The 20048-nt window shown below is 34.8% G+C and overlaps 4 protein-coding genes across 7 annotated transcripts; 3 read left to right on the plus strand and 1 right to left on the minus strand.

Moving 5' to 3' along the window:
* The first annotated feature begins 232 nt into the window (after positions 1-232).
* LOC124924014 (tRNA pseudouridine synthase A) lies at positions 233-2748 on the plus strand. Of its 2 annotated transcripts, XM_047464045.1 has the most exons (9): positions 233-488; positions 818-920; positions 1103-1305; positions 1384-1529; positions 1608-1699; positions 1787-2088; positions 2168-2240; positions 2334-2393; positions 2478-2748. In XM_047464045.1, the coding sequence occupies exons 1-9, from the start codon at positions 250-252 to the stop codon at positions 2661-2663; spliced, it is 1404 nt and encodes a 467-aa protein (XP_047320001.1). In that variant the 5' UTR covers positions 233-249; the 3' UTR covers positions 2664-2748. The 2 variants fall into 2 exon arrangements, with proteins under 2 accessions (XP_047320001.1, XP_047320000.1); XM_047464044.1 differs by having other exon boundaries at positions 2168-2393.
* A 310-nt stretch (positions 2749-3058) lies between these two features.
* Positions 3059-5567, plus strand: LOC124924013 (pollen receptor-like kinase 1). Of its 2 annotated transcripts, XM_047464043.1 has the most exons (4): positions 3061-3321; positions 3395-3979; positions 4070-4642; positions 4728-5567. In XM_047464043.1, exons 1-4 carry the CDS (start codon positions 3294-3296, stop codon positions 5384-5386), a joined length of 1845 nt encoding a protein of 614 aa, XP_047319999.1. In that variant the 5' UTR covers positions 3061-3293; the 3' UTR covers positions 5387-5567. The 2 variants fall into 2 exon arrangements, with proteins under 2 accessions (XP_047319998.1, XP_047319999.1); XM_047464042.1 differs by having other exon boundaries at positions 3059-3979.
* Positions 5568-5571: 4 nt separating this feature from the next.
* On the minus strand, positions 5572-17039 carry LOC124924015 (DExH-box ATP-dependent RNA helicase DExH10). Of its 2 annotated transcripts, XM_047464047.1 has the most exons (18): positions 16917-17039; positions 15800-16795; positions 15362-15676; positions 15096-15200; positions 14938-15006; positions 14365-14532; positions 14205-14276; positions 14018-14134; positions 13143-13367; positions 12904-13062; positions 12233-12322; positions 12035-12127; positions 10827-10980; positions 10609-10757; positions 10442-10537; positions 10256-10348; positions 10036-10169; positions 5572-5881 (listed from the first exon to the last, which is right to left on the minus strand). In XM_047464047.1, exons 2-17 carry the CDS (start codon positions 16775-16777, stop codon positions 10059-10061), a joined length of 2994 nt encoding a protein of 997 aa, XP_047320003.1. In that variant the 5' UTR covers positions 16778-16795; positions 16917-17039; the 3' UTR covers positions 5572-5881; positions 10036-10058. The 2 variants fall into 2 exon arrangements, with proteins under 2 accessions (XP_047320003.1, XP_047320002.1); XM_047464046.1 differs by lacking the exon at positions 5572-5881 and having other exon boundaries at positions 9858-10169.
* LOC124924715 (U-box domain-containing protein 35-like) lies at positions 6674-9593 on the plus strand. Its single transcript, XM_047464710.1, is given in 7 exon segments — positions 6674-6850; positions 7055-7475; positions 7554-7605; positions 7677-7962; positions 8048-8641; positions 8721-9501; positions 9583-9593. Coding segments are annotated over 7 exon segments (2322 nt in total).
* Positions 17040-20048: the final 3009 nt, after the last annotated feature.

Genomic DNA, 20048 nt, shown 5'->3' on the forward strand with positions numbered 1-20048 from the left:
AAATTTCAAAATTATTTGATCTCTCTGATTAAAATTTTAATTTTGATAAATTTGTTGTTTTTTAGATGTTATTTTTTTATTACTAGTAAATTAATATTTTATATATAACTCATTTTTTATTTAATAAAAATTATTTTTTATAAAATATAAATATTATATATATATATATATATATTAATATTTAAAAATAAAAAAATGAGTCAAAATGACCTTTCTCAAAGAGAAAGTCAAAATGTGGGTTATGTTGCCATGAACCGGCTCCTCCCAAACTCACTTTCCGAGTTTTGTCACTCCGCCGTTTCATCAGTGAAGGGTTTGCCGGTTTCTTCTCTCCGGCGGCGAACATTGGCAATCAAGAAAAGACGGATTATGATAAATTCATTGTCGCTAGAACCAATGGAAGAAGAAGAAGAAGTCCAGCCAAAGAAGAAGGATTATGTACATTATGATCACAATGATGCTTGCAAAGACTCCAGGTGGACTTCTAGGTACTCTTTCCATCTCCCTCTCTCTTTCTATCTATCTTTGTAGATCTGCGTCTGTTCATGTATATATAGAAAATCTGTATGCTCGCGTGTTTGAAAGAGGATAATGAGAATGTGATTGTTTTCTTTGAAAGTCAGTTTAAATTTATTAGCTACATCGAAGCTTAATCACTGTCCGGTGAATTTCATTTATTTTGGTCTGAAATCAAAGACTCTACATTCACTTTGAATGGCTTTCAAGTTGTCTTGACCTAATTTAGCTCTAAGTTGTTGTCTAAAATCAAAGACTGTGTTTGGTGGTAACTGTTTGATCTTACCTTATATATGTGCAGGGAATCTTACCAGTTCATGTACGCAAGGCCATGGCATAAAGTGCTTGATTTTTATTCGGATGTGGTGAACGGGCGCTTGTCGTTAGAAGCATTACTTGGAGAGGTTAGCTAGTCAGCTATAAACTGTGAATTTTCTTTTGCAGTACTCAGAAGTTTATATTCTTGACAAAGTTATTGTCTTCAAGATCTTGGGTTATGACAGTACGATTAGATTGTTATCCAAAAGGCATCAAAAGTGGATTGGTGTTCTGATGCAGTTTTATCAAACACGTTATTTGTTCCTAGTGCAGAGATCTTTCTCGAGAGACACATTTATCTTCCAATGGCGTTGAAATGGTTGAGGATCCTGACATGTCTGAATCCAAGAATGTTTCATCTAAAGATCGGAGTGGGAGGTGGGCTCGAGTAACATATAAGATAATCCTGTCATATCACGGCGGTTCCTTTGATGGATGGCAGAAGCAGCCTGGTTTGAACACCGTTCAAGGGTAACCTGTTATTTTTCTTCTTTTTAGTTATGAAAGTTTTAAGGGTCTTTTTGTGTAATTCTAATATGTTACTTCCAGTTTGGTGGAAAGATCTATTGGGAAGTTTGTTGATGAAAAGAAAGCCGAACAACTGAGAGAGAAGGGTTTCCCATTAGAAGCTGCTGTTTCTGTTGCAGGAAGGACTGACAAAGGAGTTACTGCTCTTAAACAAGTTTGTTCTTTCTGTATGTAAAAAATAAAATGCATTTAAACAACACAATATGATCAGTTATCTCCAGCTTTTGATATCAATATATCTCCAGATACTTGGAGAAAGGATGTTAAACTTCAAGAGATTGTTGATTCAATTGATGAAGCAGCACCAGAAAAGCTGAAGGTTGTTTCTGTTACTAAGGTGAGGTTTCTTTTCTTCTTTTAATAGAAGATGGAAAAATTAATCCTTCTATGACATGGATTGAATCTCGAACTGTCACATCTGTAGGTATCAAGGGCATTTCATCCTAATTTCAGTGCGAAATGGAGACACTACTTTTACATTTTCCCTTTAGATGATAGCAAGGATGATAGCAAGGCCGAGGAAGGAAGTCATAATGTAAGTGATGAGGAAGGAAGTCGTAGTGTAAGTGATGAGGAAGGAAGTCGTAATGTAAGTGATGAGTTTGAAAGCCAAAAGAAAATGACGAGATTTGAAATAAGCAAAGTCAACCGGCTTCTTCATGAACTGGAAGGCAAATTATTGTCCTACAGAATGTTTGCACGAGATTTAAAGCCCTCGAGGAATACGTAAGAACAATAATCACCTATCTTTCCACTTTCGAGTAATGAACACTGTGACACATCTTCTATCCTCTTCATATTGCAGAGGACCACCCACTGAGTGTTTTATCTACCATGCTCGAGCTGCGGAAATTACAATACCATGTTCTTCTATTGAGGTTTTTCTATTGCAAAGCCCATTTCAAAACACTTTCCAGAAAAATCCTCTTTTTTCTTTTGTTCACTCATCAAGTCCTTCTGGATGTATGCAGGAGGAGAAGTGCACGAAAGCAATGTGTATCGAGTTGGTTGCTAACCGCTTCTTAAGAAAGGTGCGAACTTTGTTTTGCTTGTTGATTTTAATCCTAGTTTAAGTCGCACTTTGTTTGGTTGATAACCCGAGATAAATAAGGCAGATGGTTCGAGTTCTTGTGGCAACTGCGATTAGAGAAGCTGCCGCTGGAGCAGAAGATGACGCATTAGTTAAGCTAATGGATGCAACTTGCAGGCGAGCCACTGCTCCTCCTGCACCTCCCGATGGCCTTTGCCTTGTTGATGTTGGCTACGAGGATTTTGATCCATGCATTTGCCTTATCCCTTGAAGATGTGCACTAGAAAAAAATCCCAGGCATTGTATTGTTTTTTTTTTTTCTTTATCGATTGAAAATAGTGTTACAAGCCTGGATATACACATATGAAAGGCAAATTAGAACTGGATAATGTATTTTTGGTTCCCCAAATTGGTACACTATTGTTTCCTTTCATTTTTAATTCAACAAACATCATTTCATCCCATCTTTTTATCGATTATATTACCCAATTCATTAATCACAATACTAAAATACATTATATTTTTTAAGAATTATTTAAAAAAAATAAATACATTACCATTGATTTGAAAACAAACATTGATTTGAAAACAAACATGAAAGGTGGATTATTCAAGCATAAAGTCCGGTCTAAGATCAAACAAAGTCTTCAAATTGCTATACTAATGGTTGTCCACATTTGTAGGCTCTGCCATTTTTGAAACATTGGAAAGGAAAAACAGAAAGTCATTTGTTCCACTTGTGAGAAATTTGACAAATCTTTGCTCTTTCCAAGCTTCACCATTCCCAAGATTCTTGCCATCTCTCTCTCACACTCACACAACACTCACACAACACACAACGGATGGTAACAGAATTTCTGTGGAAATTTCTCACAAAGTTTTACCATGCATTATCAAAGGGATGCATGCCGCCGTCTGTCTCCGACATTGTAATGTCTCCTCCGATCAAACCCATAATCATATTCTTTCTCTTATTCTCTCATGTTTTAACATCCTTTTCAGCCCCAATGTCAGAACCAGAAGCCTTACTGAGTTTCAAAAACTTTCTAAAAGACAACGGTTCATTATCTTCATGGACCAAATCAAAATCGCCATGTTCAGGAAACAAACCGAATTGGGTAGGTGTTCTTTGTGGGAATGGACGTGTAGTTGGATTGCAACTTGAGAATTTAGGATTATCAGGTGTAATCGATGTGGCCTCTCTCAATCACTTACCCATTTTAAGAACATTGAGTTTCATGCATAATAATTTCGAAGGAATACTTCCTGAAATTAAGGTTCTTGGTGCTATTAAATCGATTTTCCTTTCTCATAATAAGTTTTCCGGTGAGATTCTTCCAGATGCATTTACAGGGATGAAGTCGTTAAAGAAGGTTCATTTGGGTTATAACGATTTCACAGGTCCAATCCCTTGGTCATTGTCTATCTTACCTAAACTTATTGAATTAACCCTTGAAGATAATAAATTCAATGGTTACTTACCCGAATTTAAGGTCAGTAAATTGAAATATCTCAATGTCTCCTACAATGATTTGCAAGGTCCTATCCCTGCTAGTCTTTCTACTTTAAACGCAACTTCTTTTGCAGGTTAGATTCCTCAAATTTCAGAATTTGGACATGTTTTGGGTGATGTTTTTTTTTTGTTTTTCTTATGTAATTGTTGTTTTTTCTAACTAGGCAATGTACGTCTTTGTGGGTTGCCATTAAAACCATGTTCAGCTTTAAAAAAATTAACAACCGGTATGATGGTGATTGTCATCATAGCCGTGGCTGCTGCTCTTTCAGCTATAGCTGTCGTGATTGTAATCCTTAACCGAAGGAAACCGACAGCCACGGATCGTGAATCTGGGCAGACTGCTGGTAATAATGGTAGAGAGCTCGATAGAGAAGGGTCCCATCGTTCTACTAGTAGCAAAAGGGGTGAAGGAGGGGTGAAACTTACATTTCTAAGGGAGGATACTGAAAGATTTGATTTGGGTGACTTGTTAAAGGCTTCGGCTGAGATTTTGGGAAGTGGGTATTTGGGATCTTCTTATAAGGCAGCTCTTAAAAGTGGAAAGACAATGGTTGTCAAGAGGTTTAAACAAATGAATAATGTTGGAAAAGAAGAGTTTCAAGAACATATGTGGAGACTTGGGAGATTGAAGCACCAAAATTTGCTTCCAATTGTGGCTTTCTATTATAGGAAAGAAGAGAAGCTCATTGTTTCAGATTATATTCCTAATGTTAGCTTGGCTGTTCATCTTAATGGTAAGCTTAGTTTATGTTATTTATGTGTCTTGATCCATATTTTATATCGAGTTGAAAATGATAAAATTAACCGAGCCACTATCAGGTGGACAACCGAGCCTTGATTGGCCAACACGGTTGAAAATCATCAAAGGAGTGGCAAAAGGTCTTCAATACCTTTACAATGAGCTCCCTAGCTTGATAGTTCCTTGTGGACATCTAAAGTCTTCGAATGTCCTTCTCAACGAGTTCTCCGAGCCTCTCATCTCGGACTATGGTCTATTGCCAGTTGTAAACCTTGAGCATGCACAAGAAATCATGGTAGTCTATAGGTCCCCGGAATACAAGCAAAGTCGTCGTGTTACCAAGAAAACTGACGTGTGGAGTTTCGGGATATTGATTTTAGAAACTCTAACCGGAAAGTTTCCTGCCAATTGTTGGCAACAAAACAAGGGCAATGAAACGGACTTGGAGGCTTGGGTACAATCGATTGTTCGTGGGGAGGGATTTGATGAATTGTTCGATAAAGACATGAAAATTCACAAGGCAAGTGAGAGTGAGGCCATGAAGTTGCTAAAAATAGGATTAGCATGCACAGATTCGGATGTGGAGAAAAGGTGTGATTTCAAAGAGGTTTTAGAGAAGATTGACGAGTTGAAAGAAAGAGACGGAGAAGATGATTTCTATTCGTCGTGTCCCAGCGATGCAGATGTGCCTTCGTCGAGAGGCATATCGGGTGATTTTTCAATCAACCATCAATCGTGAGTACAACCAACAACTTAGGAATTCATCATTTTCATTGGCATAAGTAATAGGTTGTATTCTTGATTTAGTACATGTCTTATGGGATTTATGGGATGTATATTTTTTTAGTGTAATCCTTGAGAATTATGTTCCCACCAAGTTTTACAATCAATTTGCAATTTTGCCTAGCCTTAACTTTGAATGAATTGCTCTCCAAAAATTAATTTGCATTAAAGTCCATATTCTCAATAAAAGTGACAATTTCTAAGAATGATAAAACATTGCTGTACTCAATCTTTATGAAAGCAGAATAAGGGTATTAAATCTAAAACGCCCTAAACCTTTCATACAAAAGAACAAACATATATTACAATTAGGAATTACATTGAGACGAATTAAAACAGGTAATACATTTACCATCCAAGCCCCAATTCTACTTTGATGATTTTTTTCATACCATCCCCATCATTTTCGGTTCCATAGAATTCCCGCGAGACAATGTTGATGCCATATTCTCTAAAAATATATAAACAATTATGGTCAAATTATATAAAATGATAATTTTATATAATATATATTATAATATATTACAAATTAATATCATTACAAATAAATAAACTTAAAACTCTTATAATATAAGAAATAAATAAATATATTGAAATGTTATTCATTTGGGTTCGAGATGGGGACATCAATATCACCTCGCCTACCGATGAAACCCGGAAAAATTCTGCCCTAACAGACCAATTTGGATTGAAAACTTCAATGACAGATAATAATTGTTATCCTTAAGCCATTTTTAATAAACAAGGTGAAACTTGGACTAAAAATATCTTTTTGATATAGTCTATATTTAACTTCATAATCTACTTGAATCCTAATGTTTCATCTTCAGTCTTTTAGAAATATGAGAAGAAATTAAAGATAGAAATAAGGATAAGAAGTTAGTTAGTTGGGCATCTATCTAACAAATATAACTGTAAAATAAAAAAGATGAAATTGTGTCTGTCTTGTTTCATTCTTTCATTGTGTACCACTAATGTTTATGGTGTGGGGTGTTGAATATGTTTTGACAATATTTAGGATTGTCCTATGAATAGAAAAACCAGTTTTAAAAAGAGGTTAACCACCCATTAAGAAAAAATAGAAAGAGAGAGAATTGAAAAGAAGAGGAAACAGAAAGGGAAAAGGGAACATAGAGGATCGCTCTCTGTACCTTTCCAACAGCTTAGTTGGATAGGTTTAGGGAAGCTAGAGAAGATACATCATATTTATTAACAAAATCAAACAGAGAGACAAAACATTATGATGGCCAAAAGTGTGTATAATAATGTTAATCAGGTGGCGATTGCAATAGACAAAGACAAAGGCAGCCAATTTGCCCTTAAATGGGCTATTGATAATTCGGTTTCTCGCGGCCAAACTGTCACTCTTATTCACGTCAAGCATCGCTCGGGCGCAAGTAATTTTATTATTGTATTTATCGTTTCTTATTCTTTTTTTCAAATAAATTAGTATGAAAACTCGAATCCGATATCAATTATCAGAGAGCCAAGGCGAATGTCAGATCACCAAGGAGCTTTTCTTACCCTTCCGAACCTTCTGCTCGCGAAAAGATGTTAGTTCTTCAATTTTCATTAATAAAGCGAAAAAGTTTGATAAATAATTGTTCATAACCCCACCCATCAGGTAAAAACCAATGAAGTCATTATCGATGACCCGGACGTCACCAAAGCTCTATGCGATTACATCAAGCAAAACTCGGTTGGGACATTGTTTCTCGGCGCTCCAACTAAAAATACTTTTGTTAGGTATGAACGATTAATGGTTTCCAAAGTGTGTCCCGCAATGCGTGATCTTAATGGTGCGATAATCTTTGATGACAGATTCAAGAGCGATATTCCGACAGCTGTTTCTAAGGCTGCACCGGAGTTTTGTACAATCTATATTATCTCCAAATCAAAGGTCTCCTCAGTCCGATCCGCTACGATTCCTGTTCCCAATCCTACTCCTCGACCTTTGTCCAGCCAATCTAACTACGTTCCCATTCCTTCAGATGTCATTCCTGCTGCTGCTATTGCTTATGCACAACAAAATTTTGGAGGCAGAAGTATGATTCTCTCAATCTTTGTCCTAATTTTATCACTCTGGGATTTCAAAATCTGTGTCTTATTATTTGTCATTTCAGCACCGGAGAGAACAAATTATACTCAACGGCAAAGCTACGACGATGAGATTAGGTAAAGAGATCAGTTACCATGATTTTCTCTTTTCTACTTGCACTAAATCATATGAACTTCACTAAATGCAGATCGCCATTCGAAAGAAACAAAATCAGTAGCCAATTCGATGAATACCATCCATCAGACATCTCATTTGTTGGTGGCAGGCCTGGTCTAGCCATGGATCCTTTCGCCTCGTCTCCATTCGAGATTCAAGACACAATCAGTCTCCCTCGGCTTTCATATAGCTCAGAAACAGAGCAAAGAAACAGCTTCGGCTCACCTTATCCACCAGGAGGGAGATTCTCAGATCACGGTGGCTCATCAATCTCAGGCTCGGATACTAGCTTGTCTTGGTCAGGGTCGCAGAATATGGTATTCAAATGTTACTATAACTAGCTATACTATAGAGGTTTTAGCGGAATATATCCTTATTTGAAAGAATTTTCAAAACTTGTAGGAAGATGTTGAGGCTGAGATGAGGCGTCTCAGACAAGAGCTTAAACAAACAATGGACATGTACAGCTCAGCCTGCAAAGAAGCACTCACTGCAAAACAGAAGGTTTGATTATTTTGGTTTTATTAAACAATCAGTCAAGCACTCTTTACATTAAAATGTTTGCAGGCAATGGAACTCCATAGGTGGAAAATGGATGAATTGCAAAAGCTAGAAGAGGCACGATTTTCAGAGGAAGCTGCATTGGCACTTGCAGAGAAAGAGAGAGCAAAAACTAAGGTAGCCATGGAAGCTGCAGCAGCAGCCCAGAGAGTTGCAGAACATGAATCACGGAAGAGAATAGACGCAGAAATGAAAGTCATGAAAGAATCGGAAGAAAAGAACAAGGCATTGGATGCCTTGGCCCATAACGATGTCAGATACCGCAAGTACTCAATAGGGGAGATCGAGATTGCAACCAATAAATTCTCTGATTCTCAGAAAATTGGTGAAGGAGGTTATGGACCCGTTTACAAATGCTTCTTGGATCATACCCCTGTTGCTGTCAAAGTCCTTCGTCCAGATGCAGCTCAAGGACGATCTCAGTTTCAGCAAGAGGTTTGCATTCTCGTTCCCATTCTCATTCCCTTGCAAAGATCTATAAATATTAAGTTGTGTTATGAAACAATGACAACAGGTTGAAGTGTTGAGTTGCATAAGGCATCCTAACATGGTTCTCCTTCTCGGGGCCTGCCCAGAATACGGTTGCCTAGTCTACGAACACATGTCAAATGGGAGTTTAGAAGACTGCCTAGACAAGAATAGTAAATTGCCCCCACTTTCATGGCAAATGAGATTCCGCATAGCAGCGGAGATAGCCACTGCCCTTCTTTTCCTCCACCAGACAAAACCGGAGCCACTAGTCCATCGTGACCTAAAACCAGCCAACATCCTTCTAGACAGAAACTTCGTCAGCAAGATAAGCGACGTCGGTTTAGCCCGTCTAGTCCCTCCTTCAATCGCAGACAGCGTAACGCAATACCACATGACAGCAACTGCCGGTACATTCTGTTACATAGACCCCGAGTACCAGCAAAGCGGGATGCTAGGGACGAAATCAGACATTTACTCTCTCGGAATCATGCTTCTTCAGCTTATAACCGGGAAGTCTCCCATGGGTTTGACCCATCATATGGAGAGGGCTATTGAAAGAGGCACCTTTGCATCCATGCTTGATCCGTCTGTCACTGACTGGCCGGTGGAGGAAGCTTTAAGCTTTGCTAAACTGTCACTTAATTGTGCTGAGCTGAGGAAGAGAGATAGACCTGATTTAAAACTGGTTATTTTGCCCGAGCTTAACAGGTTGAGAACATTGGCAGAGGAGTCTATGCCTGACCATTACATGATGAGCATGACCATGCCTATCCATGGAAGTCCAATGAGCAGCGGCCGAAATTCTTCCTCCACTTCTATAGTCGGTCAGTCAGTTCTACTTTTTCTTTTCTAAAATATATATTATACTTTCTTTCCAGTTAAGTTATGCAATTTGTGTTTTGCAGGAGACGACTGAGCCCTTACCAAGCCAGATATAAATCGTGTGGCTGACAAAAGATAGTCAGGTAACAACAATAATATTATTATTAGTGTTATAATACAGCAGATTGAAAAGGGGGTAAATAGGTAATTCAAGCCAGTATTGCAGGAATGACTGTAAAAACTGCATTCAATTTTCATTTGTGGATTTAAAGAGTGTATTAAATCAATCTAATGTCACAGAAAGCTTTTGTTTAACTCAGTTAATTTTTTTTTGTGACAAATGATGAGGATGTACACATACTTTAATGTTACTAATAAATACAATCAATTAATTTTTAGTTATCATTGATCTGTTATATTCCGTTCTATGTCAAAAAACAAAAATGATCTTGTAACTCTGTTCTATGTCTACAACTGAAAATTTTTTGTCTTTGATATTTGACTACTACCCGAAAAGAAAGAAAGGAAATTGTTACCATAATAATACAGCAACTGGACTTCACAGGTAAAGGGAATTTGCAAACATGATGCCTCTTCGCATACTATCACTGGCTGATTCAAATTTCTTCTCCAAATCAACCTCCCCAACAGCTTGTGCCGCTCCACGCAACTGTAGAAACGCACGAGATTCATATCCAACAGCAGAAATTTAAAATAAAAAAGAACGATCAAGTGTGGTGATTCATATGTGTGTACCTGATTGAGAAACTCGTCCAGTCTTCTGGCTAATCGAATTATACTACCCTCAAAAATATCTGTCATTTGTATGATCTCCGCAAAAGATGCTCCCTACATAATAATATAACAAACCAAAACCCAAATTAATTTTACTTTTTCCAAAAGATGTAAAAAATAAAAATAAAAATAAAATATGACTTGAACCTTTGACCAACAGTAGATAACATCCATCAAGAACGGTTTAACTGCTGCCTCGACATATTCGTCCACATTAATTTCCAATTTACACTCGTGTTGTATCTGCAACAAATCAATAATAGTAGTCACAATCTGATTCATTCATTGTTTTCACATTCAACTCCGACTAGTACCTCTGCTATTCTTCTTGCACTTTCTTGGAGCTGTTGTAATGGCTTAGAGAGTTCTGCTCTAAGCTGTATTTGTTCATTGGATCTGTCACCTGGAATGAAGCAACTTGCAAGAGCTGCAATCTGATGAGGATCAAGATCATTGAATGTACCTAACAAAAAGGATTTCAAATTTTAGTGATTTTTTTTATAAATCAAATATCTTGCGGTTTTAGAAATACCATTGAACATCAATTCAGTAACAAGAAGCTCATCCCCAGTGTCTATCAAGCATGCTGCTCGTCCCTTCAGCTGGACAACACCTTCAGCATCAATATGCCCAAGTTTTTTTAGAACTCGTGATCGGTTCTTGAGTTCATCACGAAATTTTTGAAGCTGGCAGAAAATAAATCATGATTAAGCAGTATGCAAGACCATGATGCAATTGTACTCTGAATCTGTAACAATCTGGAGGGATTTTTGAACTTGGGCCATGTTTGCTGTAAGTTATTTCAGTAGAATTACCAAAATGTGCTTATGATTTTAAGATATTATAAAAAAAATCTAAAGGGCAATGTGATACTTTGGTTGATAATTTGAATGATGTGATAGTAGATTTGATGATAATTTGAAAGATGTGGGTTATGTGGAAATAAACCCAAATCAAACAAGCCCTTTGAGCCTTGTTCTGTAAGGATTTATCAAATAATCTCAAAAAAATCAACCATCATTTCATTCATCCTCTCATCAACTCAGTTCAAATACCGTCTATTTGTTTATAAGAAAAAACTATTTTATCATTTATAAATAAATACCCTTTAAATATTTTTTACCAAAAAAAACTCACTTTTTCAAAATCTCAACCAAACAGATTATTTAAATAATTCCATGGATTATTCAAATAACCCTATACCGAACAAGCTCTAATAGTCAAAAGAGAGATAAATGGAAGACCCAAAAGAGAATCCATTTTCATTAGAAAATCTGTCCCAACAGCCTCTTTGGAAATACTTATTGTTTCTGGATATGAGTCTATATGAGAAACCCCAATAAATATTTCTCACTAAGTGTTTCCAATGAGATATATGACAGAAAAGAAAATGTTTGCAATTGGGGTATGTGCTCAATAAGGCACATATCTTGGGAAGATGTTGAAGTGGTTTAAGGACCAATTGATCCCTTCAGCTAAGCAAGGGCAGTATTAGGTCAATCAGGTCATGATACTTTTGTATTCAACCGATCAAATGTATGATGTATATTTTTGCTTTTGAAAATGAGAACTGAAATTTGTCACCATTTCATAAAAAATTCAGTAAAGCTTTTCACTATTAATACAAGGACTTTTCCTTTTCGCAAAAAAAAATGTTAAAAACAAAAATAGGTCAATCAGGTGCATCTTCGTATTCCCATATTTACATTTGCAATAATCTTTTAGTACAGCATCTAATACCTGGGATTCTCGCATTTTTGCTTTCAGCTGTTGAATCTCATGCTGCACCTCTGCCTTCCTATGGAAGCCTTTCATCTGTTGTGCATCCTCAGACTGATATATATCCAGACAAGTTTTCAATAGCTGGTGTCAGCTTCAAATCACCCCCCCAAAAAGCTAATAAATGTAAATTCAGCACAAGTGGAGAATATCTTAAACCTTATGCAGAGGATGCGCGAACAATTTCTTTTCAAGCTCTTCACTTTGATTTACCAACTGGACAATATCCGGATCATCAATGCCCATGTCCTAAGAAAATATAGCGAATAGTAAACAAAATGAGATATTTTCTAAGATTCCTTCAAAAGTTGAAGTTTGAATTTCCATATATTATTTACTAGCTATTAAAAAAACCTCAATGCAGGAAATAAGTAAATTTCCAGCTTTCAGATGGCTGCTATGAGTTTAAAAATGATGGAAACTCACTAAAAGGTTTAAACATGTCTTAGTATATAATGGTACATTCTCTGAACTGGAAAAGCAATCTTCCCAAAAGAAAATGATCTAGAAAATACATTTGTTATGTTTGCCAAAAAAACCCAATGATATAGAAAATGATCTATGTGATGATCTAAAAAATAATATCTAATAATGATAAAAAAAAATTCTTTATACCAAATGAAACAAATAAAATATAATTTGCAACAAAAATTACACACTATAATTTGGATGATGATCCAAAAAACTCTGAATTATGATTCCCAAAAATTCTTATGCCAAACGAAATAAACTTTGGTGATTCTCCAATGTTATTGTGACAGATATCATTACCAAATACAAATTTCCAAATAGGCTTGATATCTAAGAAAAAATGCAGTATGCATATATACCTTCACAGGGTTTAGCTTCGGAAGACCTTGAGGAAAACGTTTTGCAAGCTCCTGCAGAGCAAGAAGTATGCTTTGTCTCGCTTCCAGGGGGCGAAGATCAGAAGGGACTGATATTCTGAGTTTGCTGAGAGCTGATATTAAGGGGAAGTTGACAGGGACCTAAACATGGATTGAGTTTCAGAGTATTCAGCAATAATAAAATGAAAGCTGAAACCTCCCAATTGTTGTGTATAACTCACCACGTGCATTTCTCCTTTCTCACCCGAACGGGGTGGGGTTGGTTTTGGTCGTGAACCTTTCTCACTTGAGCCGGAAGAGCAATGAAGCAATGTATCAACAATATAGCTAGTACCTTGTGAAGAAGACAATGAAGCTGGTAATGTTCCCACTGCTGCCTGAGGCCTTTTCACAACATTCACAACCACTCCCCATCCCCAATCTGTTCCACCTTCCCTCACCTTGATCTATCAAACAGAACAAAAGTTTGAACAAGAAAAATATCAACCATGAGAAAACAACTTCCATGACTAAAGATATTCTAGAATGCCTAAAACTATTGATCATCCACAGAAGGACTGGCATTTGCATAAGAATGACGTAACACACTGAATACTCCATGTACACAAATGCAAATACATTTCTAGAAGACAGATGTCATCCTTGAAAATATATTCCAGAAACTATCAGGAAGCATCACTGAAGTACACTTCCCTAAAAGATACTGAACTTTAGAATTAAAATATTTCAACTTGATCTGGCAGAATAATCTAAGTCTGTTATGTTTGTCAAAACTATATAACAATAATCTAATAATAATTGAGAAAAAAAAAATTCTATAATGAAGCAAAATGTTACAGTATAATTTGGATCATTATCAAGAAACTGATTTTTATACCAAAACACACAATAAGGTCCATGATCTAAAAATAATCTAATCATGATAAAAAAAATTATACCAAACAAAAAGTTACATGGATTGAGACAAAATACTAGTTTCCAAATACACTTAATATCATCCACACTCAAAAGTTAGAAGTACACATTTTTAGTTTATTGAACATTACAACAGCATAAATGCAAGCGATAATCACTGGAGATTGTCAGAATAACTTACCAGCCTGCCAGGTAGAAGAAAATGAAGAACTTTTTCAGGCTTCGTCATCTCTACCATCATCTTCTTCTCAAGTTCGGCTACTTCAAGTTTTAAATTATGATATTCTGTAACATCGACCTTCACATGCAAAAATGGTTAAGAGTGGTAATTAAAGTGCTCAAAATCCTGGGGGAAATAATAAGAGTACCTCCCCTATGGCATCAAGCTGAGCAGCTTCTTCTTCAAGTTCTGACACTTTTCTCCCTATATCAGGTAAAGCCTGCAGCAGGGGGTGTAGAAGTTTAAGAAGTACCCAGTGATAAAAATAAATAAATAAATAAAGGATTAAAGGAGTACAGCTACCACACCTTCTCATGCTGAAATTGGTGGAAAGAATTCTTAATAACATGCTCCGCAGTAAACTGGCCTTCACTACGGCTCAGTAAGTTCAAGATTGTGTAATAGCTAAGTCTGAATGTACTGAGCAATGGAGCTGGTTTTCCCAACACCATATCCCTGAGGGTATTCATCTCCATCTGTAAACAAAGCACAACCAGATTTCAGTTCCATTCTTCTTGAAAAAATAATGCAAACAGCAAGAGAGGTTTATCCACATCTCAAGCAGGAAATCCAACTAGAAAAAGGAAGTGTAATGGTTTCCTTTTAAGGATGAAAAGATGACAAGCATATGGAAGAGGGTTAAAAATGCAAGGCTTTGTTTGATGTGGGCTGTTTGAGATTAATTTCAAATAACCCACTATCCAATCATTAATCTACTCATCAACCAAAATACCCCCAAAATAACATGATTTTCAATAACCTACATCAAACAAGATTATTTAAAAATAAATCACTTGGTTATTCAAATAACCTAAGATCAAATAAGGCCAAAAGATAGAAACTGGATATCAAGAAGACATTAAGAACAACTAATGATATACCTGTTCATCAACCATTATGATACAAATACCCCGTTCGTCCTTGCCACGACGTCCTGCCCTTCCACTCATCTGGTGCAACCCCAAACAGGAAATGGGAACACATAAGTTTCCAATAATTTGTGATTTGAGTCTTCAAGTGTAATATGGCATTCACTCACCTGGATATACTCACCAGATCCAACATAACGGTGGCTGTCCCCATCCCACTTCCTAACGCTCGTGAAAACAACAGTCTTGGCAGGCATATTTAAACCCATAGCAAACTACAAAAACCAAACCGAGGGGAAAAGTTAGAGCTGCAGCATAACCAATTTAATACAAAATTATGTAACATGAGCTATCAATAGAAATTAGGAGATTAAGACGCCATTGAAGCCAAAATGATAATTCTGAAAGTAATAAACAGTTGTGACAGGTATTATACGGTCTCTGTCGCAAAAAGTGCCTTTACAAGGCCTTCTTGGAAAAGAAGTTCGACCAACTCCTTGATAATTGGAAGAAGTCCTGAGTGATGGACAGCAATGCCTCGTTGGAGTAATGGCAACATCAATTCAATTGCTGGCAAGGATCTATCTTCCTCACTTAAACAGAGTATTCCATTCTGGAAAACTTGTTCCACCACATCCTTCTCCTCTTGGGTATTGAAATCAAGCTTGGACATGTTCATGGCATGTTGTTCACATTCTCGCCGGCTGAAGCTGAAAATTATCACTGGTTGAAATTTGCGTTCCATTATCATCTAGAAGATAGCAATGTATTAGCAATCAGTTAAAAGAATAAAGGATACAAGTGCTAGCTTTTTCAATGATAATGCATGACATAAATTATTTATCAGAAAACAAAATTGCGACAAATAGCAAACCTTAACAATTTTGTATATATCAGAACCTCCGGAAGCAGAACCTCCTGAAGCAGACCCTCCTTTTGCAATTCTACCACTTTCTTTTCCATTTGCACTTTTATTTCCCTTTCCTAGCTTCTGTTTGGAAAACGTGTCCTGCAGTTTCACAAAATTATCCTCCCTGAACTGTTCATTTTCATCCACAACAAGATACAGCCCTGATCCACCAATGGGAAACACATAATGCTGCAAAGGTGTAGGCCGAAAATCAGTATAAACCACATGGCATGGCTGCTTGTGCAAATAACATATCCATTCAGCAAACTCTGTGGCATTTGACATTGTTGCCGATAGGAAAACCATCTTAATAGCAGGAGGCAAGAATATAATGCTCTCTTCCCAAACAACTCCCCTTTCACGATCCTTCATATAATGTATTTCATCAAATATCACCCAAGCAACCTCTTTTAGGACTTCGGAACCTCTATAGAGCATTCCCCTCAAGATCTCTGTCGTCATAACCAAACAACTCGCATTTGGCGAGATTGTTACATCTCCGGTCATCAACCCAACATCAGAGAATTCGTGGCTTAGTTCTCTGTACTTCTGGTTGCTTAAGGCTTTCAAAGGTGAAGTATAAATAACCCTCTGCTTGTCTCTGAAAGACATTGCAATTGCATACTCAGCTACTGCAGTTTTTCCTGCCGAAGTGTGAGCAGAAACTAATACAGACTCTTTTCGCTCTAAACAAGCCACCGAAACTTGTTGAAAAGGATCAAGGGTAAATTGATAGGTTTTTGCCATCTCTCCGTTGTACACAGGATTCGATAGGGTCCCATGAATCAATTCATCTTTGACAGACGTATACCCATTAGGGACAGCAATCTCATGCACACATGTCCTTGCTAATGTTCGCCTCTTTGGTGTAGAATCTTGGATAGAAGCCTCGGAATTCATTGTACTGTCTATGGTTTTCCGTTTCCCAGTAGGCGACTCCATACCGAAAAAGAATTATCACTGAAATTCAACAATTTTTACTTTCAAATTGAGTAGTAAATGAGACGCAAAACTACATAAATGCATACAGAATGGATAATTCAACTGATTAAGAATGAAACATTTTGAAATGTAAACTCACCAAGAACTAAGGCAGGGAATCTTTAGTATCTTGTTTACCGTTGAAGAATCTTGACGGAGGCAGCTTCAGACCAAGAACCCTAATCGCCGGAAACGGGAACGATTTTTGCGGGCTTTTTGTATCACCGGAAATGATTTCAAACTCTAGTCACGTGACTAACTTAATGGACTGGGCTTTTGTATTTTAATGCATTGGAGCACACTTTTAAGAAACATCTTAAGCCCATTCTACCAAGGGCATTAGGCTCAATAATTTTAAAAAACAATTAATTATGATCCATAAAGTTATAAACCAACATTCCTAATCATATAAGTTTAAATTTTTTTTTTAACTGTTAATAATGATTTATATTTAAATTTAATATAAAATTTGATAAATGGAACTAATTAAGCTAATAAATTCAATTTAAAATTTGATAAATGAAAGTTATTGCTAACGTTTATATAATTTTTAAATTTTGTATTAATTTCTTATAAATTTTGTAAAACCTATTTATTAAATTTAATATAAAGTTTGAAAACTAATTAAGCTAATAATGATTTATATTTAAATTCAATTTAAAATTTGATAAATGGACGTTATTGTGTTTATATAATTTTATAATTTTGTAATAATTTCTTATAAATTTTGTAAGAGTTATTTATTAATTCATAATATATTTAAATAATTTTTTTTTTCTCTTATATGAGTTTATATACAAAATTATAAATTAAATTCAACAATCACAAGTGATGTAATGGTTAAAGTGTTCACATTTCAAACTTAAGATAAATGTTCACAAGTGGTACGGATTTTAGAGGGTGTATTATAAAAATTAAAATGATGATGGGTATAAGTGGGTGCTATAATGGATTAAGGAAATTGTCGGATTTTAGAGGAATATTATAAAGATTTAAATGTATATGTGGGTGTGATGATAGATTAAGAAAATGATCAGATTTTAGAAGGATATTATAAATATTAAAATGGGAATGATGGTTCGAATTGGATCAAAATGCCCAAAGTGAAGGTATAGTGTGATTGACAATGACGAATCAAATGAAGAAAAAGGATTAATGTGTGGTACAAGGTGGTCGATAATACGACAAGTTGTAGATGGATTTGTTTGATTATTTGTCTCATTTTTATGAGTTTATACACAAAATATATATATACATATACAAAATTATAAATTAAATTTAACAATAACAAGTTGTACCGTGATTAAAGTGTTCAAATTTCAAATATGAGACTAGAGTTCGAGTCCTAACTGATACAAATTTTAGAGAGGTATTATAAAATTAAAATGATGATGGTATATGTGGGTGCGATGATGGATTAAGGGAATAGTCAAATTTTAAATGTGATCAAAATGAGGGTGTAATGTGATCGATAATGATGAGTTGGTTAATGCATTATGTTCAAAGTGAGGATAAATGTTGGTCAATAATGACGCGTCAAATTAAGCAAAATGCACAAAATGAGGGGTAGAATGTGGTCGATAATATGACGAGTTGCGGATGTAGCAAAATATTCAAAGTGAGGATATGAGATTATCAATATGACTTGTAGGTTGTGCTTAATGTTCAAAGTAAGAATAGGTGATGGTCAATAATATCAAGTCGGTTAGACATAATTTTCTTTTAGGACAAGATCGGCAATGTCGTCACTTGGAAACATAACTTTTTAAGTATAGTCAAAAAGTAATACGAGATGTTTTTAATTATATATTCATTAAAATATTAAGGAATTTTAAAATAAGATCATTTGTAATATTTTGGTTAAGTTATTGTATTGAAAAATTGAAAATATTTTAATTAATTAGTATGGAGTAAATTTGTAAATATATTAATGGATGATAACATTTATTATATTATTATATAAAAATAATAATTTAAATATGTTAAAATATAAATAATTAAATTTATAATATATTTAATAAAATTAATATATTTTTTATATGTTCTCTACCTATCTATTATTTATATAATTTTATTTATTAATTTATTTGACCATATAATATTTATTAATTTAATTGAATATTTATTAAATAATTTTTTTAAATATATAATTTTTTGATCATTAATTTTAAATCGAAAATATATATTTTTTAAATTATAAAATAAATTAATCTTTACAACACAAGGGGACATGGTAGTATCTATATAATGACGCTTAATTTTCAAAGTGTTCGAATTGTCGGGTCGAGAGTTGTAGTTAATTTGGATATATATGTGAGAGTTAATAAATACTTAGATTGGATTGTGGGTAGACCCGTCCATAAATTTAAAGCGGTTAAAAATAAAATTAAAAATATAATGTAATTTATTTTACGATTTTTTATATCATTACTCGTACAAATGTATGGGCTACAAGTTAGTTATTATAATGTTGTGAATTAATTATCCATAATTAAATTATACATAAATAAAAGAGAGTATGGGCTACAAGTTAGTTATTATAATGTTGTGAATTAATTATCCATAATTAAATTATACATAAATAAAAGAGAAGTGATAGGGGGAGGGAATTTGAGGGAGGGAATGGGGGAGGGAATGATGTGTAACTACTGGTTGAAAAAAGGATAAAAGGTGAGGAGAGAGAAGAGAGAAAAATTTTGTTGTTTTTTTGGGTTAATCAAATTGCACCACATCATTCCCTCCACATTCCCTCACTCAAATTCTCTCTCCCAATCATTTCTCTAAATAAAATGAATAGTACTTCTTACATATGAATTAGTCTCTATTATTTATATGTATTTTTAAATTGGAAACACAATTTTAATAATTGAAATAGTGTCTTGTTTGAAACACTTTAAAAAGATAAAAAAAATGTAGTAATTAAAATAAAGATAAATATTTATATCAATAATTATTTAGCCTCCATTTTGTTATAATTAGGGAACTTTTTATTTTATTTTATATTTAGGTACCTCAATATAACGAAAACATTATATTTTTAATTTAAAATATATATGCAAATATGTTTGTAACCCTTGGAAATCCCTTATCCCATAAAAACTCGAGGTTTGAGATATTTTAACATCAGTTTGTGTGTCGAAAATCTTTTTAATAAAAAATTATTATTTAAAAGATTTATACAAAAATGTATTTTGACATTTTAAAATTAATTATAACGATAATTAATTTTTTT

Source organism: Impatiens glandulifera, chromosome 2 (genome assembly GCF_907164915.1).
Source record: "Impatiens glandulifera chromosome 2, dImpGla2.1, whole genome shotgun sequence".
Taxonomy (NCBI): Eukaryota; Viridiplantae; Streptophyta; class Magnoliopsida; order Ericales; family Balsaminaceae; genus Impatiens; species Impatiens glandulifera.

Excerpts from the sequence above, each read along its gene's own strand:
- LOC124924015 (XM_047464047.1), bottom strand. The coding sequence starts at position 16,777 with ATGGAGTCGCCTACTGGGAAACGGAAAACCATAGACAGTACAATGAAT. Across the intron at positions 15,677-15,799 it reads ATATATACAAAATTGTTAAG|ATGATAATGGAACGCAAATT; the intron begins GTTTGCTATTTG and ends GCTATCTTCTAG. Across the intron at positions 13,063-13,142 it reads AGAAAGGAGAAATGCACGTG|GTCCCTGTCAACTTCCCCTT; the intron begins GTGAGTTATACA and ends ATCCATGTTTAG.
- LOC124924013 (XM_047464042.1), top strand. The coding sequence starts at position 3,235 with ATGGTAACAGAATTTCTGTGGAAATTTCTCACAAAGTTTTACCATGCA. Across the intron at positions 3,980-4,069 it reads AAACGCAACTTCTTTTGCAG|GCAATGTACGTCTTTGTGGG; the intron begins GTTAGATTCCTC and ends TTTTCTAACTAG. Across the intron at positions 4,643-4,727 it reads CTTGGCTGTTCATCTTAATG|GTGGACAACCGAGCCTTGAT; the intron begins GTAAGCTTAGTT and ends AGCCACTATCAG.
- LOC124924014 (XM_047464044.1), top strand. The coding sequence starts at position 250 with ATGAACCGGCTCCTCCCAAACTCACTTTCCGAGTTTTGTCACTCCGCC. Across the intron at positions 1,306-1,383 it reads GGTTTGAACACCGTTCAAGG|TTTGGTGGAAAGATCTATTG; the intron begins GTAACCTGTTAT and ends TGTTACTTCCAG. Across the intron at positions 2,394-2,477 it reads CTAACCGCTTCTTAAGAAAG|ATGGTTCGAGTTCTTGTGGC; the intron begins GTGCGAACTTTG and ends TAAATAAGGCAG.